The sequence below is a fragment of the Phalacrocorax aristotelis genome, chromosome 4 (genome assembly GCF_949628215.1).
Source record: "Phalacrocorax aristotelis chromosome 4, bGulAri2.1, whole genome shotgun sequence".
In the NCBI taxonomy this organism is placed as follows: domain Eukaryota; kingdom Metazoa; phylum Chordata; class Aves; order Suliformes; family Phalacrocoracidae; genus Phalacrocorax; species Phalacrocorax aristotelis.
Window position 1 is genome coordinate 22,347,690 of NC_134279.1, and position 25,006 is coordinate 22,372,695.

A 25,006-nucleotide genomic window follows, 5' to 3' on the forward strand; every position below is an offset into this window, starting at 1 on the left:
TCCTCCCCAAAGAAGATCAAAGAGGCTGGACTCTTGATTAATGTGCAACAGAAGGCATTAACAGGGTAAAATGTAGAAAAACAGGCTCTTTGTTATTACGGCACAGGCATTTGCTGTAGGGAACTGTAAATATTTTTTGTTCTGTTATTTGGCCTATTGCTTTTTCTATTATTCCTGTGTATGTAGCTCATTGGAAAATACCACACCTAGAAATTTAGATGCAACATGTATTCTTCTGCATACGTATATCTTAATCTTTTTTATGATGCAGAATGCTGCTTCTGTGTTACTCTCTTGCTTTCCCAGTTTACGGACTGGCTTTGCCTCGCTTGCCTGCTCTTTCTATACTACATCAAGTGCTGTTTGTTTTTCTCCTAGCAACCCACTGGGCTGCTCTATTGTCTCTGGGTCTAAGAATATTTTTTTTTTTTTTCCCCATTGTAGATATGAATGCTTAAGGTTGACTGCTTGTGTTGAAAAATGAGACAAAGTTTCTCACCCACTAAGACTAATTTTTGAGAATGCCCACAAAAGAACAAATCCTAGCTAGATTTCTTCAACATAGCAAGGTCAGGAGTTTTTCATAGATTTTACGCCTATCCAGACTCTTTCTTAATTTGCATCATTTGGTTGAATAATGTAATCCTCCTAATATTTTCCAAGCCACTTACACTTAACTAATCACTTACACTTATCTTCAGCATAAACCTCATTGATTTTATTTCTCATTGAAAACATCAGTAGTAGCAAATATGATCCTATTAGCTCACAGTCTATTAGAAATAAAATTATATTAAATGTCTTGTGGGGTGTGAAGAGGTTAAGTCAAGGAGAGTCATCTGAGAGAGTCATCCTGGTGTAAAACATAAATCTGGTTTATATTTAAACTACATGTCACCCAGCAGCCAAAAATAGCAATGATTATTAAAACCCAATTTGCTGCTCAACATTAATAGTCATTTATTACATTGTAACAGAACCGAAAGACAATTAAACTTAACTTTTTCCTAGATAACTTTCTTGTAAAAAATGTGTTATTCACCTGGCTTTTTCCATTAATCTCATTTGCCAGTGATTTTTGTTTCGTTTGACTGTATGCACGTGTGCATAGAGTTGTGTGTATGGGTGATCTCTTGTTGTTAGTCTAATTCTTTCAAGAGCAGTACATTTTAAATAGCAAAAGCAATTAACCTTGCTTATACTGCCTGTTAATTTCCTCATCAGCACAAAAAGTGAAGGAAATTACGTTTTCTTAGTGTAAAACGAGTAGTATCTGTTACCATCCATTTGAGAAAGGAATAGTAAGCAAGAGCAGAATAAAAAGGCACTGGAGGCACATTTTATAGATAGGAAATAGATCTCAGCTTTGCTGATGTTTTCACTGCGATTGCTCAGTCAAATGGCACTTGTTCCTGTTTTTATTACTGCACGTAGTTATACGTGCAAGTAGTGACTGCAGCTGGAGTAAGTCAAAGGCTGAGGAGATCCAGCATTGTCAAAAGTACTGCTTCCTATTGACAAATGCAGTTGTGAACCTGGTATTTCGGTTCACACGTTGCTGTCTGTCAGGTCCCCGCTGCAGCGGGCCCTGTGAAACACGCTATCGTAGAGGCTAGGCTTTCTGCTTCAGCTCAGCAGTGCTCAGTCCTCTGTAGCTGTTGATGTGTTTAACTTTGCTGTTTAACATTCATATCCAAAGAGCTGTGGCACCAACTGGTCTGTGGAGGAGTGTGCCAAGAGGTGGACATAAGGCAGCCCCGTTCCCCCTTTTCTGAATTGCAGGGCTCACAAAAAAGAGTTCATCATCTTTGCAAGTAAGATTCTTCTCTGGCTTATGCCCCTTTTGGGGAGCAAACAGCTTTGAAAACCTATGCGCCATCCTCCTGTTCCTGGCTGATGTATGGGGAGGTGGAGCCCACCCATATGGGCTTTGGGCTGCCTCCTGATGAGCTGCAGGCAAAGGAGAAATGGCCCCCACCTGCCTTCCCCTGTGCTCCCCAGGAAGAAAATACACCCCCAAAACTCTATCTTGCTGTGATGGCAAATGGCACTAAACTCTTCTCTCCCTCTATATCAGCATTGGACAATGTAAGTTAGAGAGGTCCTTTACTGCTGGGAGGAGGAAAGGAAGAAAATTAGTGGTGTTTTGAAGGCGGTGGAGCTGGAAGGGAGAGATAGGGTGGATAAATAGATATTGAAAATTATTTTAAAGGCTGCACCCAGATGCATTTAGGAGTATTCCTCCTCTGGTCCCAATATCGCGCTTCCCTTAAAGATGTGCCATTTGAACTTTCCTGGAATTTTCTGTCACTTCCTTTGGCTAATTTTCTCCTTGGAGGCTGTCACTTCCTCAGGTTAAAGCAAGACCCAATGCAGAATCTGTGCCATCACGATTACAGCCATGGTAACATACTTGAATAAATGGGACTGGTATGTATGGGGGAGGTGATGCCTCGAAATACAAGCTCTGCTAATGGTGGCAAAGGGAACCTAAATTATGCTGACCATGGTGATAACTTGTCTCCGTTTTCAACGATGTTTTATTTGTCACAGAATAATTGCCAAAGGCTCTGTGGAATGCAAATAAGCATTACGAAAGTATTGTCAAACCCAGGCTTTCAGCATCATGAATCATTCACAGAAAAAAGTATGAGATTTCATTAAAAGTCATGTGAATTTCAAATTAAATAAATATGTTGAGTTATGTTTATTTACCACTGGTTTACTAAGCCTCTGAGCTGCATTTGGGTCCTGTTTTTCAGCTTTTCTCTGTAAGGAGAAATCTACTTGAAAAGAAAGCTGAAATTTTCATTATTGCAAGGAGCTGCCGCATACTGAGAGTTTTGCGATGAAATCATAACTGTTGGCAATACTGTGAGGAGTGCTTGCCTATGTTTTATTTTCCCTCTATAAAGATGTGCCACAAATGAAAACATTTGAGAAAGATGGTGTATTATGTAGGTATAATAAATTTTCAAGAGGATCTTTACACCTCCCAAAAGTTTGCAGAACACTTGTAGTAATTGCTGTATATGATGATGAAATAGATGTTTATTTTTGTAGAACATAGAATTTGTAGAATGGATTGTTTCAAATGGTCAGCAGTTTATGGTGCTGTGCAGCTTGTGCAAAGAGCTGCATAGATTTACCAAGACATGTAGGGGTTTTTTCCCCGATGGGGTTTGGAGCGGTGGAGGGGCTGACTGGCTTCTTGCCAGCTGCGAGCTGCTTTAGCAGGTGGTGCTTAACCAGTGAGAGTACCAAGTTTTTCCTGATCAGTTTTCAGAAAGCCCGCTGATCTAGGGGTGGTAATGCAATACAAATATTTGCATATTTTACCACATCCTCAGATGATACCCTGCACCTTTTGAAATTTTGCATGTGTTATCATATATTTGCATACATGCAGGGACCTTGTGAATGATGTACCTTCCTCTCTTAAATCTGTAATGAAGTATATTGCCAAGGATAACCAGCAGGCGTGTAAAGAAAGGCTGGAGCATTCAGTAGCTGTGATATTCATGCGTGCAATTTGGTACAATCTTCTTAAACTTCTGGACCGTGTTTCCAAGACTCTTCCTTTTCTCGCTATTCCTTCCCCCATCCTCCCGTGTGAAGTCACAACATGCGTGAGTAGCTTCACTTTTAGTTTGGTTATCATTTTCTGCTGCAATTGCTTTGATCCTGGATTGAATGGGAAAACCAACAAGCAGCTGATAGCTTAAGTTCCCCTTTCAACCTTTGGAAAAGCACAAAAGCCTCCATTTCACCTTTACAGGAAGAAAAGCTACTATATTCAGCTGGTCTGTATTCGAGTGTGCTCTTATCAAAGGCTTGATTAATCTGAAATGAATTAACTCAGTTAACACTTAAGAGTTATTTTGCAGCGAATCCCATAGCACATCTAAGGAGTTCTTTGTCACTTTGAATTATAGCCTAAACAGGTGGTTGATGAGGCTTGGTTTGAGCTGACAGCGGTTCCTTGCTGCCTCGGCTGCTCCTCTCAGGGGAGCATAAGTAGCACTGCAGTGATACCTGAGAATCTAGGGTGAATGCAAACTTATCAGACATTGTTGCTTGCTTTTAAGGTTTTTAAAATTACTTTTCAGAGTGCTCTGTAAGATATAGAGGAGGAGTAAAAGGCAGAACAGTCATAGGTTTTCAGACAATGGATGAAATGAATGTTAATATGCAGGAATGTGCAATTAGGGGCAGAGGTGCAAGTGCTCGTTTTAAACCTTGCTTGGAAATACGGACTTGGAAATACCTTGTAGTTTCGTGCATATGGGGTGAGAGGGTTAGGGAGTCTCCTTGTGAGTTCACAGCCCCAACAGAGACATGAGAGAGAATGGGAGCAGGGTCTGCAGTACAGAGAGGACATAGATGTGAGCAGGTTGGATGACAAGTTGGTGAGTCCACTCACCCTAAGAAAGCTCATCGGGTCTCTCATAGTTCATCGCATCTAGCAAACTTAAAACCTGAAATGAAGAGTCAAAAGCCATGGCTGCCACTTGATATTTTGAGAAACAAAAGCCTGTTTTCCTGAACTCTGTGAGAACTCTGACTTTATGAGCATTTGCGGTATAGGATGAACCTTCTCCTGGGCTAAATGGAGACAGACAAAGTTTACAGACAACTGAGTTTGTGTCTCAGAAACATATTCCTCACTTCTTAAAAATGCTCATGGAAAAATCTGCCTGTAAATAACCACGTCCCTGTAGTGGTAACTTAACTGAGTGGCTAGAAGTGAAAGTGCATGTGATTCCATTTTGATGCCAGGAGCGCAGCCTGCTCCTGCCTTGCTCCCCCTGCGTTACACCGTCAGTAATGTCTGTGTGACCTTTTACATGGCAGGTTGTGTTGCTGCCACCCCAAAGCGACTGTGGAGCTGCACCCTGAGTACCTGACAGGGAAAAGGATTTGAAATAGGGTAAAGGTGGAAAAAAGTGGGAAGGGCAAAACTTTTTTAGTAATGTTAAAAAATAAAAATGTTTTGCAGACAGCCTGTGACCAAATGTATTGCAACAGTTCTTTTGTTTAGCCATTCATAATGGAAGTGGCAATACAGAATATTCATTTAAGTAAAAGAAATCTTCTAACATTAAATTGCAGTTAATTTACTTCTGCAGAGATTGCATGTTATCTTTTCCTTGCTGGGGTTATTTTTCTTCCCTCTCTTCTTAGTGAAATTCTGAAAATGTTGTCTGGAATAAGTCATCGCAAGAAGCAGATGCTGAGAAGGGGGAATTACATCCATGGTTCCAGGTTGGCCCATCAGCTTCAAGGAGTTTAGTTTCTTCCAAACTTTTTCCCTTGTAAATAGTGGGTTTAATCAATATTTGTTTGAAACATTGTGCTTATTTTCTACTTAGTAAGCAACTTCTGCCAAAGGAGGAGATAAGTGCAAGAATCTTTTCTATTAAGAGTAATATAAAGTAATACTTGCATCACTGATTTGTTTAAGCTAGTTTTAATATGCACATTTTCAGGGGTGGGGAGCAAATTGCTGAATGTAAAACGGGATAGGAAAAACAGGGCATTTCTATCTGGCTTTTGCTAATGAGCCCCCTTGTAAAAACGCTCTTGCCCCTCCTGTAACCGTACCCCAACTGTCTAGAAATTGCTAGATACCCGAGGAAGGTAGTCAGCTTTTGCCATGTGAGAAGGGTAGTGTCAAGCTTTGTGCAGGTGGAAATGCTCACCTTTGGAGAAAGGCACTAATTAAGTGGATTTCTGACCGGTTTGGCTTGTGCTGCTCTAAATTCTACTTTGAATTCAGCCTATCTGTTCACTCACCAGATGAACTGGTTTCCTTTTCTTTTTCACCCTCTCTGTAGACTGTTAACAGATGAGCGCAGAAAATGCTCCATGTGCTGCTTGATATCAACTGCTGAAGAACAGACTTGGGTAGATGTTGAGTTTGTCAGTGTATCTATAATGCTCTTTTATGAACGGCGCCTTGACGAATACTTCACTGCTCATCTCTACAGCACAAGGCCTTAGTTTCCTTTGGCTTTCTCCTATTCTGTCAGTGTCACTTTGAGTTGGATTTTGGGAACTGCCAGCATGCAGATCAGGTTCGGGTGATGCTTGGCAGCAGATCAGACCGTGAGGGAGTCAGGGCCACCCTATGGGCAGAAAGGTCAGTGAGCTGAAGAACTTTCTTTTAAATCAATGCTGGCTGTGACTTCATGGTTCAAACCCCTTTGGTCAAGTGTAGCCCTTACATTGTTCACTGTGATGGTATACCCCCTTCTTGCATCAGTAAATGTAACGCTCTGCACTGAACAGTTTACAGATCTGTGCTCTATTTTCTCTCTTTGGCTGTACTTTACCTGGAGTTAATCCAAAGATTAAGTGAATTTTGTTTTGAAGGCTGCTTTCTGCATCTCATAGTGCTGCTTGAGAGGGGTGGTCCACTCATTTCCTATCTGGCTGTTCCCCTGCAGATCACAAATGCACTATGATTATTTGATTACATGAAATACAAAACCACCCAGAATTTTGTAGCATTACAGTGTGTTTGATTAATATAGTGGTGCCCCGTGTTGTTAAATAACTCTGGCATTTCTCCAGGCATATTGTGGATTTGTTAAGATTTGTGCATGAGCTTAAGCCTAAGGGGTTGAAGTCTTTGCAGGAGCAGGCTTAAGGGCAAGGTTGTGCCAGTAAGGGTGTGCAGACACAACCTGAGAGGCCGTGTCTCTGGCTTGTTCTACTGTGGCAGGAAGGAAAGTAGGGCTGAGAATATTGGGCCATATTTACAACCGGAGTAAATGGTGCATAATGCTGAGCTCTCTGTTTTGCACAGGAGCTTTGTGACTGGATGATGCTCTTTCCGGTAGGATAAAATGTTTTATTTGTGATTCTGGTGGTTGCAAAACATTAGTTCCTAAAATTAGTGTTTGGACTCTGCAGAGAGCAGGTAAATTTCTTTCCTCATTCAGCCCCAGCCCATGAGACCACAGGAAAAAAAAAAATCCTTGAATCCTATCATGCGGGAATATATAGACAGATAAAAACAATTTTAAAGGGTACTGAGTAAATATTTTGTTGACAATTAGTAGCGTAATTAATTTGTGACTTCTTCAGTTTACACCCAAAAACCTTCTACTGCACCACAACGTTATCTCTTTCTAACAGATTTAGATTATCCAGAACTTGATTCAACTTAAAAAAACCCATAAAAATCAGAAAGCAAACCTCCACTCCATCACTGCCTGGCTGACCTTTCGCTTCAGAGGAGTGTACCTGAGCTTGGATAGCTTTCCCCATCTCTGTACGCCTTTTCAAATTTTGTAGCACAAAAAGATTCTCACTTTTAAATCTTTACAGAGGATGCTGTAGGAAAAAGCATGCATAAATAATGGCCAGTGGTGTAGCTTGATGTGTACTGGTAGCCTCCTAAAATATAAATGGAAAACTTGATTGCTGTTTAGAATGTATGATTTAAAATATTCATGAGCCTTGTCCCCCTTTGGAAAACAGACTTTAAATACTATCAGTGACCGTTCTAATTAGTCCTAGCTTGAGCAAAGATTTTTAATTTCTAGGATGTCTATAAAGGAGCCACTTGACTGCATATTGACCTTGGGCTTTTTAGTCACCCCAGTTACAGAGCTGAGAAAAAGCTTTGGAAACTAAATGCTACATTTGAGTGAACAAATTGCAGGGATAGACCACGGAGGAGAGTAGAATGGGAGAATAAAATCTTGGCAGTGTGAGCAGATATATTTATCAGAAAAAAATGCAGCTTCCTTATAGGCTTTGGTTCTGAACAACACGGGGTCTGATTTAGTTGATCAGCAAAGATAGCAGGCAAAACAAAGGCCACTTTGTCATGCCGGAGTTTCAGAAATATGCCCACATCACAATGGCATGCAGCACAGTTTTTCATATAGCTTTTTGGCTCAGGCTGGCTTTTTGGTAAGAATAAAAGTTGGCAAAAACAGCTCCTTTGCTCAGAGAAGAATAACTTCTGTTGATCAGAGATTTTCTGAGAGATTTTTAATTAGACCAGTGCTGTGCAGGCTGCAGAGTCTAGGGAGTTCAAAACAGATATGCAAAGTACTTTTCAATTCCTCATATTTTATCATCATTTCAAAGTCAGTGGGGAGCTAAGTCTCAAACTGATGCCATGGTTTAACTCTGTATAGTAGTTGTTTTCCTGCCAAGTTTGAGTCACTGTGGCCATCTAGCCCCTTCTTGAGAGATTAAAATGATGGGAAGCTGGAATACTTTCTCCAATTAAATGAGTGAATGTTTCTATTCAAGCATGGATTGCGATTTCCCCATGCTTTCCTGTAAGCGTGTGGGATGGACAAGACCATTATTTTTTTTAATCCCGTAATAGCTGCAGAGCTCAACTAGGAGTGAGTGACTGAGTCGCTGCCAGTCACCATAGAAGGTAGCTATAGGGTAAGGGTGACTTTTAGGCACTACTTGGGTTCAAAGCCTGGTCCAGATTAAGTGATGAAAAGCCCTACAGGACACCTCAAACAGGAGGATAAAGAGGCTTTTAAGCATATTGTCGGCAGACATGCTCCCAAACCATATTACTGATCCCGCTGCCTGGTATCTTCATATCAGCCTCAACAGCGGAGCTGTGGGAGAAATGCAAAAGGGAGTGAAAGGTCTTAGCAGAAAAGGGAGTGTGTTGCCTGGCTACCTGGGGAAGAACTGGGCTCAGTTTCAGCCCAGATCGTTCAGGACAGGTAGCAGATGTTTACATAAATAATATTTGGCCAGCATGTCCACCTGCATTACATACTGCATAGGAGGTTAAAGAGGTTACCTGGGTGTTTTATCCCCTACACCGGGGCCAGCCAAGCTGGTGTGGATGTGTTTACATGCATTAAAAAAAGGTTTCTGTTTAAAGGAAGGGGGTGGGGGGAGGGGGTGTTGGGGGGTTTGTGCAGGCCAGGAAGTGCAGCTGTGTCACAACTCTTCAACTGCATTTTCTCCTAAAGCACTGTGCTTCCCATGTGTGCTCACAGGTATAGCCTAGACCAAGTGGCAAAGGGACCTCTCTTGTCAGCAATTTGTTGACTTGCCAGCACACTGGCAAGCGTGCCTTTTCAGGAGCTTGGATTTACTCTTTTGCACGCCTGTATTTGAGGGTTTTGGCTGGGAAAGAAGTGGCTGGAGTGGAAACTTATTTCTGTTTAAGAGATCAACACAGAGCCTAGGCACCTGTTAAACCCATTTTAGCTCTGGAATTTCTGTTGGCTTATGATTTATAGACATCCAAACATTTTCAGAGGGTTGCAGCCTGTTTCAGAAGTCCCATGTACATAGGATACAATGCAATACGTATGGACTTGTTTTTTCTAGTGAACTTTCAAGTCTGTGGACTGTCTCTACCCATGGGCATCATTGTTCAAAACTGCCGCCTAAAGCCCTGTTTTGAGAGAGGAAGCAGAGCATTAGTGATGCACAAATTGCTTCTCTGCACAGGGACCAGTTTTAATTCTTATTGTACGTAGGAACATGCATACACCTGAAAGTCTGGGGGGAAGACATGTTTGCCTTTACAGCTGTTTGCAGCAAAGAAACACAGCAAGACTTGATTGAAAACACCTATCTTGTTGTTTTACTAACTGCATTTTTTCTTCCTTTCTCATTTGTAGGTCTCAGACTCTGGATACTGGCTGTGGGATTTTTTTTTAATTATTATTATTTTTGATTGGTTCCCCCCCCCCTTTTGGATGTGAATTGAAGGCCAGCAGTTGAAGTGTTGGAATCAAGGGCAGGAGAACGCTCACCTTGTTTTGTTTGAACCCTCGTTTGCTGGGATACTTTCAAGTCCTCCTTCACAGTCATGTGGTCATCACAGCTGCTGTTCTTCACAATGCTCTTAACACCGTTAGCCCATGGTGAGTGAGAGATGGTGTGAATTTGCCTGTGGGAAGAGAAGAGAGAACAGAAAATAGCAAGGATTTTGCCTATGTCTTTTACCTAATGGTGTGGTTTTTTCCAGGATGTTGATTTCTCTCCCCACTTCCACCCCAGGTCTTTGGATTCCCAAGCTACATTATGACTAGTTAAGTCCTGAAACAAAGAACTCTGGTAACACATAAAAATTTCTGTTATCAAGTTTTGCTGCTGCATTAAGGCAGACTTTCTTCCTCATGCCCAAGCCTATTCTGTTGGCTGTGTGTCACTGGGATTGTCTCTCCTGGCCTCTGCACAGAAATTAATTTCCCTTCTTTGAATACTGCTTAGTAAGCGGCTGCGTGTCCCCCTTTAGCTGCAGCTCCAGGGTGGGATCTGACTCATTATCATGTTAGACTGTGACTTCAGCCATTGCAGTGGATGTTCCAGTGCTCTGCAAAAGATGGAGGCTCCCGTAATCTCAGTCACCCTGAGCCAAGAAGGACAAAAAACCAGTATAGTGGCCTTAGCCTGGCACGCAGTGTAACCCACCCAGCAGTGTGGAGTCATTAGGTATAGCACCATACTGCACAGCTAGGCTCCATCTGAGAACCGAGCTAATGGCTGCTGTGCTGCAGGGATGTATGAGCTGTAGCAGAAAAATTTGGTCTTTTTATTAGCCAGGAAAATGTTAAGTGAAATCTGACATTTAATTCTTTGGAGTAAGATTTTGAGGCCTGGGGTTGGGTTTTTTTTGATATGAGAATCCCAAATGTAGGCCCCAGAAGTAAGTTGTCAGAGTTCATAAGTGCTGAAGGGTTCAAGAGCTCCTGTTTGCAGGGGTGGTTGCGAAATGCTCAGAGCAGGGCTTTGGAAAATCTGGCTGTGTGATTTTCTTGATGCCTAAATGGTAGGTGAGCTCCACCAAGGATCTCATTTTAATTACAGGTCAGTGGGAGCATGTTTGTAAATAACATGACTCCCTGTATGTGGGTTGTGGGCCCCTGCTTTTGAAATATCAATCAGACTTTTTGTGCTTTACATGCACTGTGTATGTGCTGAGACACTAGAGCAAAATTTTATAGTAAAGGAGGAGGTTAAAAAATGAAATATGTATAATTGGCTGAATATACCTATTTATAGAGCACAACCTGTCTGCTCATATCATTTATAACACCTTTGGGCACAAAGGTTATCTGTACTATTGTTCTTCAATCAAAACTCCTCGCTGACTTGAAAATCAGCATGAATATTTAAACTGAGCCAGCCAATTGGGGTGGAATGAAAGAGGTATTAGGAAAGATGCTCTCCATTCTTCTTCAGGAAAGTGAAATGGTAAATGTTTTGTAAATCTTTATAATTAAACAATATTAACATTTAAAGCAACTAACAATTTAAATATGCCTCTGGCAGTTCTGTTTTAAATTCACAGTGCTTCTGTAGCTGGAAAATCCTGCCTGATAGTTGCAGTAAAGGAAAATGTCACAAGTATCCTAGGAGTCGTGTTATGCTACAGATGAGCAAACACTAGAGATGCAGAAACCGGGTGCCTGGAAATATTTCTACTCTTTATGTTCTCCTACAGAGTAAATGTACAGGGTGGCAGCTGTGGTTATTGTAGCAGTCAGTGGTGGTAAATCTGACCACCACACATCTAATGAACACACATATGTTATCCCTATGAATCGCTAGGGAAAGTGTGGCAGAGGGTCACAGCCACCTTTGAACAGTGGAGAGTGAAGACCTTTGGTCTGAACCAAAGGTCTTGGTTTGGTTCTCCCTGTTTTGATCTCTAAGACTGGCCATGATACAGCTACCATCTCAAGAGTTTGGCCTGTCACCTTTCTTGGGGGAAGCAGGTACTGAGTGCATGTCTGGTTGTTTAAGGGTGGTATGTTCCTGATACTAAATGAAGGAGGAAGACTGCAGTTTAGCTGTGTGATGTGACGTTTGGTATCAGCTAGCACTGGGCAGTCAAGCCCATCCAGTCTCCCATGGGGACTGAAGGACATGCGCGTAAAAATCAAAATTGTATCAAAGGTTGGAATAAGGAGTCTAATGGGGCTTTCAGTACTTTGAAATCAGAGACTGAATATCTGATGGCTTTCAGGTGCTCTCCCTTGCTGCCCCTCTCCCTGAAAGCACCTGCAGAAGGTTGCCTTAAGTGAATGACAAGCTGGTGGCAATGCAGGGGTTTCTGCTAGCCTGAAGACAGTATATGTGTGTTTAACTACATGCCATAAGCTCACCTTGCGTATAGAAATAGCCCTATTAAGCCCTGCTTCCCCCCTGCTCTGTCTTTTAATAATCCCCTTCCACAGCATGCCGAAAGCTTTCATATTTTACGTTTAACTGGACTCAAGCATTTGGGTTCCTGTTTCATGGGTTGGAACAACTCCTGTCCTGTAGTGATTCCTGGAGTTGATGTGGGCTACTTTTACAGACCGACCCCACTGCATCTCATTTGCTTTTTTAGTTTCCTGACACAGTCCCTCATCTGTAGTCCCTTCTTCTACATTACAGACAGATTTCTTAGGCCAGTGATCTCATAAATTTTGGGGGGTTTTTTGTTTGTTTTGTTGTTTTTTGTAGTTTTTTTGAGGCGGGCTTTTTTTTTTAGCTATCTCATTTCTTGGAATATATTGTGTGTCTTGTGTTGTGATGACAGGTGTGGAGTCAAAGGGTGTATGACTTCAGTGATCTGCAAGACGAAAAGTCGTCTGCCAGGATACTGCCCTGGTACAATGTCATCTGGTTGATACACTGTAGAAATAATGAAATTCTTGCAGGAATCCTTGCAGTTTATTGGTGATGATGCTAATCTGCTGTATCCTAAACACACAAGCACTGTACTGTCTAGTTTTGCTTGGGCTGCTCTGAAACATAGCTCACAAAAAACTGAAACCATGTGAAATACTTGAGATAACAGCAGATTTGAGCAGTGGAGGCTTTCTTTACTGTTGGCCTTCACTTGAATGGAAAATAGCTTACAGCTTGCATAGACAATGCAACTAGGACCAGCATGGAAGCCCCCAGAAAGCTATCTCCTCTTCCTGTAAATCCATATGTTGGATAAAACTAAACCTGTTAGACAAAATTAGAGAATTAGCCAAGATAGAAAGCAACAATACCAGGGATGGGGGCGGGGGAGGAACCATCAGCAACAACAAAAACAAAGGCTGTGTCATCCTTTGCAAGGACTCTGCTATGGAAAGGGCTTTTGCACCCCTGCCTCCTTTTTGCCCCTGTTCGGAAGCTTTTCCCAAAGCATGCAAAGGCCTAAACCCCCTGGAAAGTGCTCTTTGGCTTGCGTCCCGCCATGTACACCTGAGCAAACTGATCCTTTTTGCCTGTAACAAGTGGATTTTCCAGAAGCATTTTCTGGAATGAGCAGCTGTTCTCATCTTCCTCAGCCTTCCTTCCCTTGACCCCAAACAAAGCATATTTCTTTTTACCCACAAATGAACGCTGTCAAAGTTCACCTGAAATGAGACGACATGACAGGCAGCAGCTCCATTTGTGAGCCTTGAGAGATATACACCTGCTCTGCCACATTGCTGTCATGCTCATGCGTGGCTGAGAGTTGAGATTTAAGACTTCCAGACTGCTGGACAAAAATAATAATAAAAATAAAAGGATTCAGAACTGCATGCTGTTAACAGCAGGATAGGAAGGATACCATAGTGATCTCTGTGGGGTGAAATTTTGCATTTCTCCAAACAAGTAACTTATTTTAGGCTTTGGAAAAGGGGTGAAGGCCTATTGAATGCAAAGATCTTTATCATCCCATCAGATTGTTTTATTATTATTTATTTGAAAATTATTTTTTCAGGATTGTATTGTATGCAGAATTTCACGATGGGCAGTGAAGAGTAGTTTTGTTGTTGTTACCCTAATGCTGTAACAGTCTAATCTAAAATAGGACAGCAATTTATTATTCCTCAGATTAAAGCAATAATCCATATCGCCCGGTTTCTGTTGGAGATCTCTACAAATGTAATAAAATCAAGAGTCATGGCAATCTGCCTGTTTCTTCTGATGCTAAGTTCTCGCCTTGCAGTTGTGTTGTGAGAGTGAGCTGTCAGTGTCCTGGTTCCCGCTTGGGCAAAGTGTGGTGTCAGTCATGGGGGTTGGTTCCTTCTTGGTCTTGCAGCTGCTTGGGGTTGTTTTTTATATGCTTTAACACTGTATTTGTTAATGGGTTGCAGACTGTTCCCTCCTGGTGATCCATAGGATTAGTCATTGCTGTGATTACTTAGGTTTCTTAACCTTTTTCTCCATATATAATGTGATTTTGGGGCTAGAACCACACACTTGCCCAAAGCTAAGCAAGACTGAAGCCAGAACAAGTTAGGCAATAATATAACCAAAACCTGGCTAAAATTAAAGGACAAACAATAGGTATCTGATGTTTTGCTATTACAGCTAGGGCAGGCTAGATGAGAGTCATCTGATACTAGAGCAAGCTGCAGGTGCAGTAAAGGTTTCTTAAATAACTTTGGAGGTACAGCTAGCTAAGTTTAAGCTAAACTAGGTTCTAATTCAGACAAAGCCTGACAAGTCCTGGAGCCTGGTATTGTTACGAAGCGTCAGACCTTCTACTGACAGTTGACAGCATCAAACTGGCAGGGCTACTGTTGCTGCTGGCCCAACTCTGAACTTCTGAAAAACAAGTTCCCTCCAAGAATTTATTTCTGCAGAGTTGTGGCATAGCTGTAAAGTGACCTTCCTGCATTTAGGGACAGATGCCATCTTGTCTCTCCATATGAGAATTAGTTCGAGATGGGGCTGAACTAATTTATCATTTGCAGAGTAGAAAATGAATTTTGAAGTCCTTTCAAGTCATTGCAGCTGCAAGGAAGAGAGCCTCATATGCTGTCCTGTTTTGACCCTCCACGCTTCCGCTCCATCTTCCCGATGTTTCTGGGAGACAACTGTGGTGAGGGAGGGCTGTGTCTTTGTGAGAAGATGGCGCTCAAAGGCCAGGCTGATCTCTCTAGGCATTAGCGAGTCCAGATGCTGAGCCAGTTTCTGTGGGAACAGGGGAAATATTTATTACTGAACAGCACTGGTAGTTGCCTGGTGACAATGATTCTGTTAAAGCAAGCAGCATTATCTTTCTTGAGGGAATATATGATGCTAGCAAGCTGGTCCTCAGTGACAGAGTGCTGTTTAATGTGAGCTGAACATTTGCCTCACTACTATTTTAATACAGTGGAAATACTGTCACTGCTTAAAATACATACTGTGTTTCTTTTATACTTGTACAAGTGTTATGTTAGCTAGTGAATGGGGATAATTGCCTTTTACTACAATACTTTTTATACAGTCAAAATGAAATACGAGAGACATGTTTTATTAGTTGTGAAATAGCCAAGTTGACTTCCAGGCTTCTGACTAACTTCATTGTTTTAAAAGATTAATCATCCTTGAAATATTTATAATATTTGCTAGTCTTGGTGAGTTGTATTACCTGCAGCCATGCCACCTTTTCCATAGTGGAACAAGTGACCGAGGAAGGCTTTTCCTGATAAAAGGGGGTGGCTGTTCTATGTATATACTACAGTGCTTTCATTAGCAGCAATGTACTAAAATCGGGAGTATTAAGTTCACCATCTGATGACTGACCAATCTATAAGCTGATAGAGGGTGAAATTCAACCTTGCAAAGACTTTATACACCATTTAATTCTCGCTTAAGCCATTAAGCAGTGCAGAGGTCTGTGTGCAGACTCACTTATTACATATCTAAATTTCACACTAAATAAGGAAGGAGGTTTTAAGGGGATTTTCTGATAATTATTTTTTTCTTCACTATTTGGCAAGTGTGTCTGCTCATAGCATCTTCCTGTGTTATGGAGGGAAACAAGATCTTGTACTGTTTTCACTTGCCACGTGTACCAAAGCACGCTTTCCATGGGACATGCAGTCTGTAGCTATCAGCTCAGCTCTAGGTGTGATGAAGCTGGAGCTATAGGATTTGAACCATAGAAGAAGGCTGGTTACCAGGGCCCAAATTAATGCATGGAAGTTATCCTTTCCTGTAGGCTTCTTAACATGTATTACCTACAGCAGCAGGGCATGTGGGTTTCCTTCTGAGCTACAGCAGTAGAAAATGTCCTTGTTCTCATAGCAATAGGAAAGGGGGAGTCGTGCTACCCTGCAGGCCTATAATTTACAATGCTTGTTTCATTTGTAACCATTTCCTGACAAAACTGGTTTCTGATCTCTAGTGACCAACTCTGTGAGCTCAAATTTTTTTTTTTGTAGTGTTAATTAAGCCATAAGATGTGACAGCACGTGAATTACAGTGTAGTAATTCACGCCCAGCACATTCAGGCACAAAGATGAAGGCCAAATGGCCTCTGTGCAGCTGAGTGTGAATTATTGTACCATAATTTAATTCCCATTATATTTTACTGTGATTATAAAAATGTTTTTGTTAGTGAACTTATTTAAGAAAAGTTATTTTTAAAACACAGAATTGCAAAGTACAACACAGGTCTTGTTACGAAGGGGGTAAGTAGCTTTGGAGAAGAGGAGTTTTGCTGAATCCTGAAAATTTATATTTGTGCAGTTATTAACCTGAGGTAATGGATGGGTGTTGTGGCGCCGACATCTGCTGCCTAAAAGACCGGCCTAACTCTAACTATTCATTTCATATCAGCTGCCAAACAGTTGCTAAGTAGGATGAGTAGGTTTATTTGTTTCTGACCTGGTCTTGGTCTGATCTGGAAACCTTAGCTTGCAACCAGTCTCTTGAGGCATCTAATCTTTTTCCAGTTCAGGCTAAGCAAATGCATGCGTCAGACACTCTTATTACAGCCGGCACATTTGCGTTTGGTCCTAGCGAGTGCTGAGTGAATAGAGAGGCTGCGTTGCCTGCAGCACTGTGGAAAAGCATGGAGGGACCAGGCTGGTATGCCCGCTGTGACGCGTGTTGGGAAAAATAAGCCAACCTGGCAAGTGGCTTGGGTGGTACTGGAGAAGAAGACAAAAAGGCCATGAATGCCTTAAAGAATCTTTCTCAAGATTTCTTTCTGTCTTTTTACAAACCTCTAATACACTTCTTTTTTGCTGAAGACAAGGCAAAGCTCATGCAGTTAAGGTTGCTTAAGGATTAGTGGGATAAAACTCTCTTCCCAATGAACTGTTTTTAAAGAAATGAATGAAGAGCAGCCACGTACTTGGCACATTGTTCGTTGAGATGACAGGATCTCTCGGGCAGTGCTTGGCCGTCTCTTCTTCTTGGGATTCAGGAGGATGTTGAGTTTATTAATCCACACTGATCCTCGTGTGTCTCTCTTTCAGTAGTCCCTGGCTAGCAAGCACTGTTTAGCTAGCCCTGTCCCTGACTAGTCCTTGTCATAGCGAAGCACAGAATAAATAAGCAATAGTTTATTAAAAGTGGGCTCTTCCAAAGCGCTTACTTTCTGAGTAATTTTTACTCATGTTCTCAGCAACTCCTAGCTGATCAGGATATTGTTGGGGCCAGGGCTCTTTCACTTTTGGTGGATATCTGGGGTTTAGGAATACTATAGCGGCCCAGTGAGAAACCATGATAATTTTCCATGTAAGCAGTGTCTCTGGTATGGTTATCATGGTTTGGCTTTAGATGTAAGTACTTAAAAAAAACCAAACACATACACCCAAACCAAACAAACAAATGAAGAAAACCTGCCCGACTTTTCAAAAAAAACCACATCAGAATAATCTTTTTATACGTCCTTTTGGAGTTGTTAATCCCAAGCAACCAGGACTAAAAAATTAGTCAAAGCTGGCTGATAGGGGTACAGGTGTCCCTTAATCAATACCCAGAGGTACCATGGAGTACCAGGAATATTTTAACAGCTGCAGCTATCTCTGCATGTGAGAAGACACCTTTTCCCCTGTCTTCCTGACATGCAGGATACTCCAAAGGGACTGGTGTGGGGCAAGCCAAGGTTGAATGAGGTTGGTGCAGTAGACAGAGAACCAGAAGTGAGCGGCTTGCCTTTCCTCATGGCAGTGAATAGGGGAGATGATTGCGTGCTCATTCCTTGTTTGCTTTTACCGCTTGCATTATTACCTGAGTGGGAAAATGGAGATCTATTTGGGTAATTGCTAACCCTACCTAATACTTCCTTAATGCTAAACTTCCAGATAAAGCTTTTATGTGGTGAAGATGACAGGAAGCTACCAAGGGTTGGAGAGAGCCTGCTGTTCTGGGCTGTGTAAAGGGGTTTAATGGATGAGGCTGTGCATCTTTTCCCCAATAGTTGGATAAATGCAGGACCTGGAGACAGCTTCACAGCCAAAGTAGCTGCATAATGCTAGGGCAGAGCCACCCTTCCCAGCAACACAAGTGGGGAGCCGTGGCCAGGCTTTGAAAGCACAAAAGCTTCATGTGTCCATCCTTCCCATGCAGCTGTAACACCTCTTTTTTGGATGTGAATATGCCCACAGATGGAATGTCACTCTTGCTCTTTTCCTAATAACTTCAGCTAAGCTTAAACCATTGGATTGGAGTGAAAAAAAAGAACAACCAAACAACAAACTTCTGAGGGTTGTCTGGGCCTAGTTCTCTCATCCATATAATCTGGGCATGTTGAAGTACTTTAAACTAAAATGGGAAAAAAGTGAGGGAATGAATTATGGCCACCTTCATTCTCACACCCCCTCCTCAGCTGCTGCTAACCTGCTCCCACAAGATCTGGGTGAATCTGCTGTTTTCCTCTGTTAGAAAGAGCACCCTTGGCCCAGCAAGAACAGCAAGCAGAGGTTCTTTATTGCAAATGAAACTGCTGATTCCCTGGAAGAAATCTCTAACATCCATTTTATCAGCTCCGATGTCATGTTAAATGAATCCTAGAGCCATCTGATGTTTATTACCCCTCGGCACATTCAGTTTTGTTCAGTTGGTTCCTTAGTGATCGTGATTTCTTGAATTGGTTATGTTGTTTGGTAATGTGGTTTTATTTGAATTTGGAGATCTCCTGCTGTTCAATGAGCAACTCATCTGGGAAAGATGCTCTGGGAAGGGAAGAAATTAAAAGCATGTCAGGGACTTCAGAAGCTTTTTGCCACTTTGAATTTCCCCGATTCCAGGAAATTGTTTGGTGCTGGGCAGCCCCCCCGAATATCCCTCCCAGCGCCTGGCAGGACCACCTCTGTTCTCTTATGAATCTGCTCCAAGCTGTGGGATGCTCAATGGGGTTTTAGCCAACACCACACAGATGCTGCAGTCTGCCCGTTGCAGAGAGTATAGGGCTAGGCTGGTGGGTTTTTGGTTATGGTCCAGTATTGAATGGATACCATAAACTCCAGGAACTGTAATCAGAGAAACATCTACTTTTATATACTTCCTTGTGCTTTGCTATATCGGGCTCCTTTCTGCAGCGCCTGATAGTGTTGGGTGCCTTGCTACACATCCTGAGGTGTGAGTTTGTGTCACGTAAGATTCATGGATGGGAAAGATCTTCCCCAGTCAGTCTGTGCATTAGAGTGGGCAGAGGAAGAGGTAAGGGCATCATCACTCCCTCCTGTGCCGTAATCTGTAGAAACTGAGATGCCTGATGGATTTTAGAAGCACAGTCAAATTGTTGGTTGTTCTTAAATCTCCAGAACATTGAGCCATAAATAAATGGCATTTTAATACTGAGTTTTTAGGGTCTGATCCAAATCCCATGGCAAGTCAGTGATTCCATGTAAATGCACTTTGAATCTGGTCTGCTCAGCCCAGAGTGGTTATTTTGTCTTTGCATAATCTTCTCTCAGATCCCTGTGCTTGCAGTGAGTTGACCAAGTTGTGGGCTGCCCGCCTGGCCCAGGAGCTGCAGCTTTGCATTTTGTCCTTAGTCTCTTGGGAGACTGTTCTCCTTCAAGCTCTTCTAGGAACAATTAGCACTCATCAGTGCAGCTGATTTAAATGAGGATTTTTTTTTCCCTCTCTGCAGCTCTTCTTGCTGAAGATCTGTCTCCAATTTTTAATTCACAGTGTTTTATTTCTATTACTGAAACGCTGGAGGCTGCAGTAAGGGTTGATTTAGTATCAAGAGAGCAGATGACAAAAAGGAAACTAGCTTTGGTATGTCAGCATTGTGTAATACTCCTCTCTCTAGCGTGGTGGAGGGGGAGATGTGCATGTTGGTTTATAAGCAAGGCAGTTAGACGGGCTGCGCTAGTTGGAATGGGGCTGGGAGCTTAGCTCCTTTGCAGTTTAAGGTGTGGATGAGCAAATCCATGTGGCACTGTCTCTACAGACAGAGTAAAACAGGGTAGTGCTCCACAAAGCCAGGGGCTGGTAGTAACTATGCCAGCTGCTGCTTGCCATGCATGTCTCAAAATGCATCCTCTCTCTTCCCCTCACATGTCTGCTCCTCTGCTGGAGGGGAGCATTGGGCACTGATGCTTGCAGGCATCCCCCTTGTTCCTCCAGCACAGGCATGGCTCCACTTTGCAAGACAGATTCATGGCCAAGTCCTATTTATCACTTAAAACAACATTTTGCCAACATTGCTGCTCACTTCTATGTGTATGTAATTTGCAGCATGTTTTAAGGAAAAATGCCTACTTGTAATAGTTGTAGGAAAATCCAGGTCATTGAGTTTGTGTGTGCGCGCATGTATTTATATATATATATATGCGTGTGTGCTTTAGATATAATTTTTTCACTGTATATATAAATAAACCCATAGAGAGCTAGTCTATCTAAACTTGGAATAATGCAAGGAACTTTTAACGTGCCTTCATTTCATTGATGTGACTTGAAATCTAGCCTGTCGTTGCAATTCATAATCTTATAGGCATATGCAATTAAAAAATCTTACTATTAGATATTACTCTGGGGGAATTCTGAGGACCAAGAAACGTAATAACGTTTAGTTGTTTTCCTTAATTTGATTGGAAAAAAATAATTTGGCCTCTTGGTCAGATGCCAAACACATAATGAATTTGTACCATCAGCAGACACCTTAGAGTCTCCGAGCCCTGCTAACAAAAGTGCTTGGAAGTCATGTGTTAGAGTATCAGGCAGCCATTTAAAAAAAAAAAAAAAAGTACTTGCTTACCTTTATGCTTGCATCTGACAAAACAGATCTGGGTATAAATTCTGAGAGCTGATGAGCTCTTATTTGTGAGAAGCTATTTTGGCATATCCCTAGTATTTCTACCTCTTCCGACAAAGAGCAGTCGCTGTGAGGCACCACAAGCATGTCCTTGCATCCTGACAGCTACAATCCTTGTTTCAGGTCGCGTACCTGAATTCACAGGAGCCTTAGATTAAAGGGGTGGAAGACAATAAGATGGAGGAGATGAGACACAAAATGGATGAACCTGTATGCTCTGTTTAGTGTCCTTGGGGAACTGAATTAAAAATGGCGCAGGAATCCTGTTTAGTAGAAACCCAAATGGTTTAGACTATTTGTTATATACCGTGACTTGTAATGCTGGTGCCAAAAACTTCCTAGCAGGCCCCAGAAGGCAGGACTGCTCTGTTTTGATGCCTGGCTTGATGTGGATTCACATTTTGTCCTATGCATAGGTAATGCTGGCTGTCGCCCATTCACCTATGTAATATCTGAACTCTTGATGTCTTTCTGTCACTAGGGTGTTGAATTGTGGTCTTTCTCTTCTAACCAGCCAGCAGTTCTTGCAAAGCATAGTAACTTAATTATTTAGGGTCTGCACTGATTAGCCTCACATCTTGAGGCTACACAAACTCTCAGCCGTGGAACATCTGGCGACAACCCTGTTTTTTGGGGCCCTAGACCTTGCACAAATACAGCCTCTTTCTTTTTTGGATAGTAAATATATGACAAATGTGAAATTCTCCAGCTCTAGGGGGAGCACTGACATGTTGAACTTCATTATCCCTTGTTCGCCGGTTGGTAAAATGCAATCAAGAATAACTTTTGAGGAGGGCTAACGTATCCAATGTCTCTCTGGAACGCTATTACGGTGGGAAGCTTGAAGGACAAGCTTGGGGCACAGAAAGGTTGATACAAGAAGATGGGATCAGTCTGTCTAGCACTAGTGAAAATGCAGTGTATTAAAAAGGGTAGTTTTTGAAGTCAATGGGAGCTGTGAGGTACAAAGCTCTGTGAGAGTTAGACTTATGACCAGTTTAGGTACCAAGAACATTTTTGTATACTTCACCAGTGTGTGGTGTGGTTTTTTTGTTTATTTGTTTGTTTATGGTTTACACTGGGATGTGGCAATCTGAATGTCTCATGGACGTGGTAACTGCAGAGCTGCCAAAAGTTCCTTAGTTTCTATAAATGTGTTCATTGGTGGGTATAGAGTAATAATGCTTAAAATGCTGCAGCATTATGTGTGAAGCGAAATGCACCCATAAGATGTAGGGTAGCCAGATACACTACCTGGAAAGTAATGGGAATCCTAGTTAAAGCTGAGGGGAAAGAGCTGCTTAGAGCTGGAAGGGAATAATAATGCTAGTTAGAGCTGTGGGAAGAGTTACAGCAAAGGTATTTTTTCTGGGGAAGCCCGGGGGAATGTTTGTTTTAAAGCTGAATATGTGGCTTTGACAACATTAAAAAAAAAAAAAAAAAAAAAACTATTTTCACTTGAGTTTGCTGTGATGTCTTGGGTGAGTTGCAAATCCCACAGCTTCGTGTGTGTGTTCTCTTCTGGTCGGGCTCCTCGTCTGAATGTGTTTCCTGGGGTGATCCACCTCCCCTCAGCAGGCTAAGACAGAAGGTGCCAGATGTGACCATTTAAGTTAAGCTGTGCAAAATGAAGACCATATATGCAGGCACTACAAGTTCCTCGGTTCTTGAGTGGAGAGTTTGGTCGGTTTCTGCTTTGATTGGATTATAGAGTTCAAAGCAAAGTTTAAGAGAAAATCATGCAAAGAAAGTGAACAAACTGTGAAAGCTATGTACTTCATGCCAGTACAATGATGATATTGTATAGCAGAGGAAGTGAAGGACTTTTCTTATAATAAAGATCCTTAAATAACTCAGAAACATTATAATTGGCTTTCTTTTTTCCCTCCCTCACCTTCATTCCCTTCCCGTTTCCCAAACAAGGGAAGCTTCTCAACACCCATCCCTCCACCTCCCCCTTAAAATACCAAACACAGCAGATCATCTTGTCAGCGGAGAATTGTCACTGTTCCTCAGAGACTGTCTCCAGGGTAACTTTGTTTGCGAGGTCCTCAAGGGGATGCTGCCCTTCAAGCTTTGTTCTGGGAAACAAAGCTTTTGCCTTATGCCTCAAATGCATTGCATTAGAATGCTTTGAATATCTCTGAGCACTCACTTGAACCCTGTAGAACGCACAAGACTGTCATGCCAAAGTGGGGCAGGATTGAATAGGTGTCAACAGGATGTCTTGCTAGCAAATGTAACTGCTTATGTATTAAAATAGAGGTTCAGTGAAGCAAGATACTGGCTTGAACACAGAGGTATCTGGTTTAAAAGCGTGGTCTTTGTTTCAAGAGCTGTGCTGTTCAGAACAGTTCCTCTGTTCATATTGTTCCTTGCTGAGTATTAATTGATGGCCAGTTAAGTAATTGACTCCTTTTCAAATAGAGAGCTGTAGTAAATAATTTATTACTTGACTAGGAGGTTATGTGACGGCTGAGATTGTTGGCATGGCACATGCAATCTATCACTTTAACAGGCAGAAAGGAACATATGAAAGCATCTTGCTTAACTCTTCTCCTGCAACTTCAGTGCAGATCCTACATTGACATTTGGAAACTCTTTTCCTGATATACCTGTGTCCAATACAAAAAGACCAGAAAAGTCAGAAAACTTGTCTGTCCTATACTTCTAAGAAATTGTCTGAAGAGATTTCTGTGGTGGTTCTGGGGGGAGATGCCAGTTAAACAAACTTTACCATTCTGAAAAGACAGCTTGTTTCACGGGCAGAGGAAATAATGGAGACTGATTTCTTATTTTTGATTCTTTCCTTCACTGGAGAAGCTAGTAGGGTCTGTCTCCACTTGCAGGCTGCTCACTTCCATGAAACTTGCAGAAATTGAATTATTTATGCTCTCTGTCCTTTTTGCCAGACAGGGTTCCAAATGGACAACAGGTTAAAAGTGGTTAGGGGAATACTGTCCAGCAGACGTGGTCTGCGAAGCTCATATTAGCTTCAATACCTTTGGAGAACCAGCCAAAACTAGCAAAAAAATCCCTTCTGATATGGAGTTGGTTCATCGCTGACTGCTGCTTCCTTGTGTGGATGGCATCTGCTGGTCCAACTTCTTCCCCTTCTCTGCATTAGAGAATCTGCAAGACTGAGGAGACTCTAATTGTAGGGGTCATAGTCCTCTCTGGCCTTGAATGTCAAAAGTCAGTGTTAAGGGAAATGTGGGCTGTCGGTGTAACACGCAGGTTCAGTCTAGCACTGCAGAGACCTCGTACAGCCACGTGCTTCACATGACCATTACAGCACGAGTTGTTTTATAGTATTAGCTACTGATTGCGTATAATCTGTCAACAGCACTCATGGCTGAGCATAATGAAGATGCTGTGGAAGCCTTTTCATAGAGGTGGGGATCTGTGAGGCAAACAATATGGCACCATTAAAATTATGTAACGATGCTGTTGAAATGAAACCCTGTAGGGTGCTATTACAGATAGGGCTTCATTTTCACAAAGTTTCTGGACTTGACACTAGTTTCCTTAATTTGACACCTCTTTGTTCAAACAGAATATCAAAATGGCACTTAAATTACACTGTGAGTGAAGAGCTTAATAATAACCATGCAGTGTAATGTGTTTAAATTAAAGCACAGTGTTGTTTCAGTCTGGGGTTTCAGATTTAACTTTCAAATGCTTTTCATCTCTGTATTGCAAATTTGACAGATGCCTTTTATTGGTAGAAGGTTGTAAAGACTATTTTCATTTACCTGACCTAAAGGACACAGAGTTTATTTGCGTTTGGGCGGGAGTTTGCAGCACAGTGAATTAGCGGTAAGCTGATACTTTAGTTCTTGTGTTTTTCAAAAAATAATTCCTCCCAGGCTTTGGACTTTTTTTAAAAATACTATAATATATTTATACAAAGCTTTTTTTTTTTTTTTTTTTGACAAAGAAATCCCATTTTCTATTCAGGAGATCATATGAAAATTTTCACAGAATAGTTGACGACACTCAAAAAAACCAAAATCGTAAAATAGAAAC

General features: G+C 41.8%; 1 protein-coding gene across 8 annotated transcripts in view; it reads left to right on the forward strand.

Moving 5' to 3' along the window:
* Window positions 1-25,006, forward strand: part of ADGRL3 (adhesion G protein-coupled receptor L3) — a 520,031-nt gene that overhangs the window by 168,296 nt on the left and 326,729 nt on the right. For 7 of the 8 annotated variants that reach the window (XM_075090573.1, XM_075090572.1, XM_075090568.1 and 4 more), the window contains exon 3: window positions 9,630-9,875. The exons of the other annotated variant lie outside the window; for it this stretch is intronic. In XM_075090573.1, coding sequence (XP_074946674.1) covers window positions 9,821-9,875 — 55 coding nt within the window. In that variant the 5' untranslated portion in view covers window positions 9,630-9,820. The remainder of the gene's footprint in view (window positions 1-9,629; window positions 9,876-25,006) is intronic. 8 annotated transcript variants of the gene reach the window in all.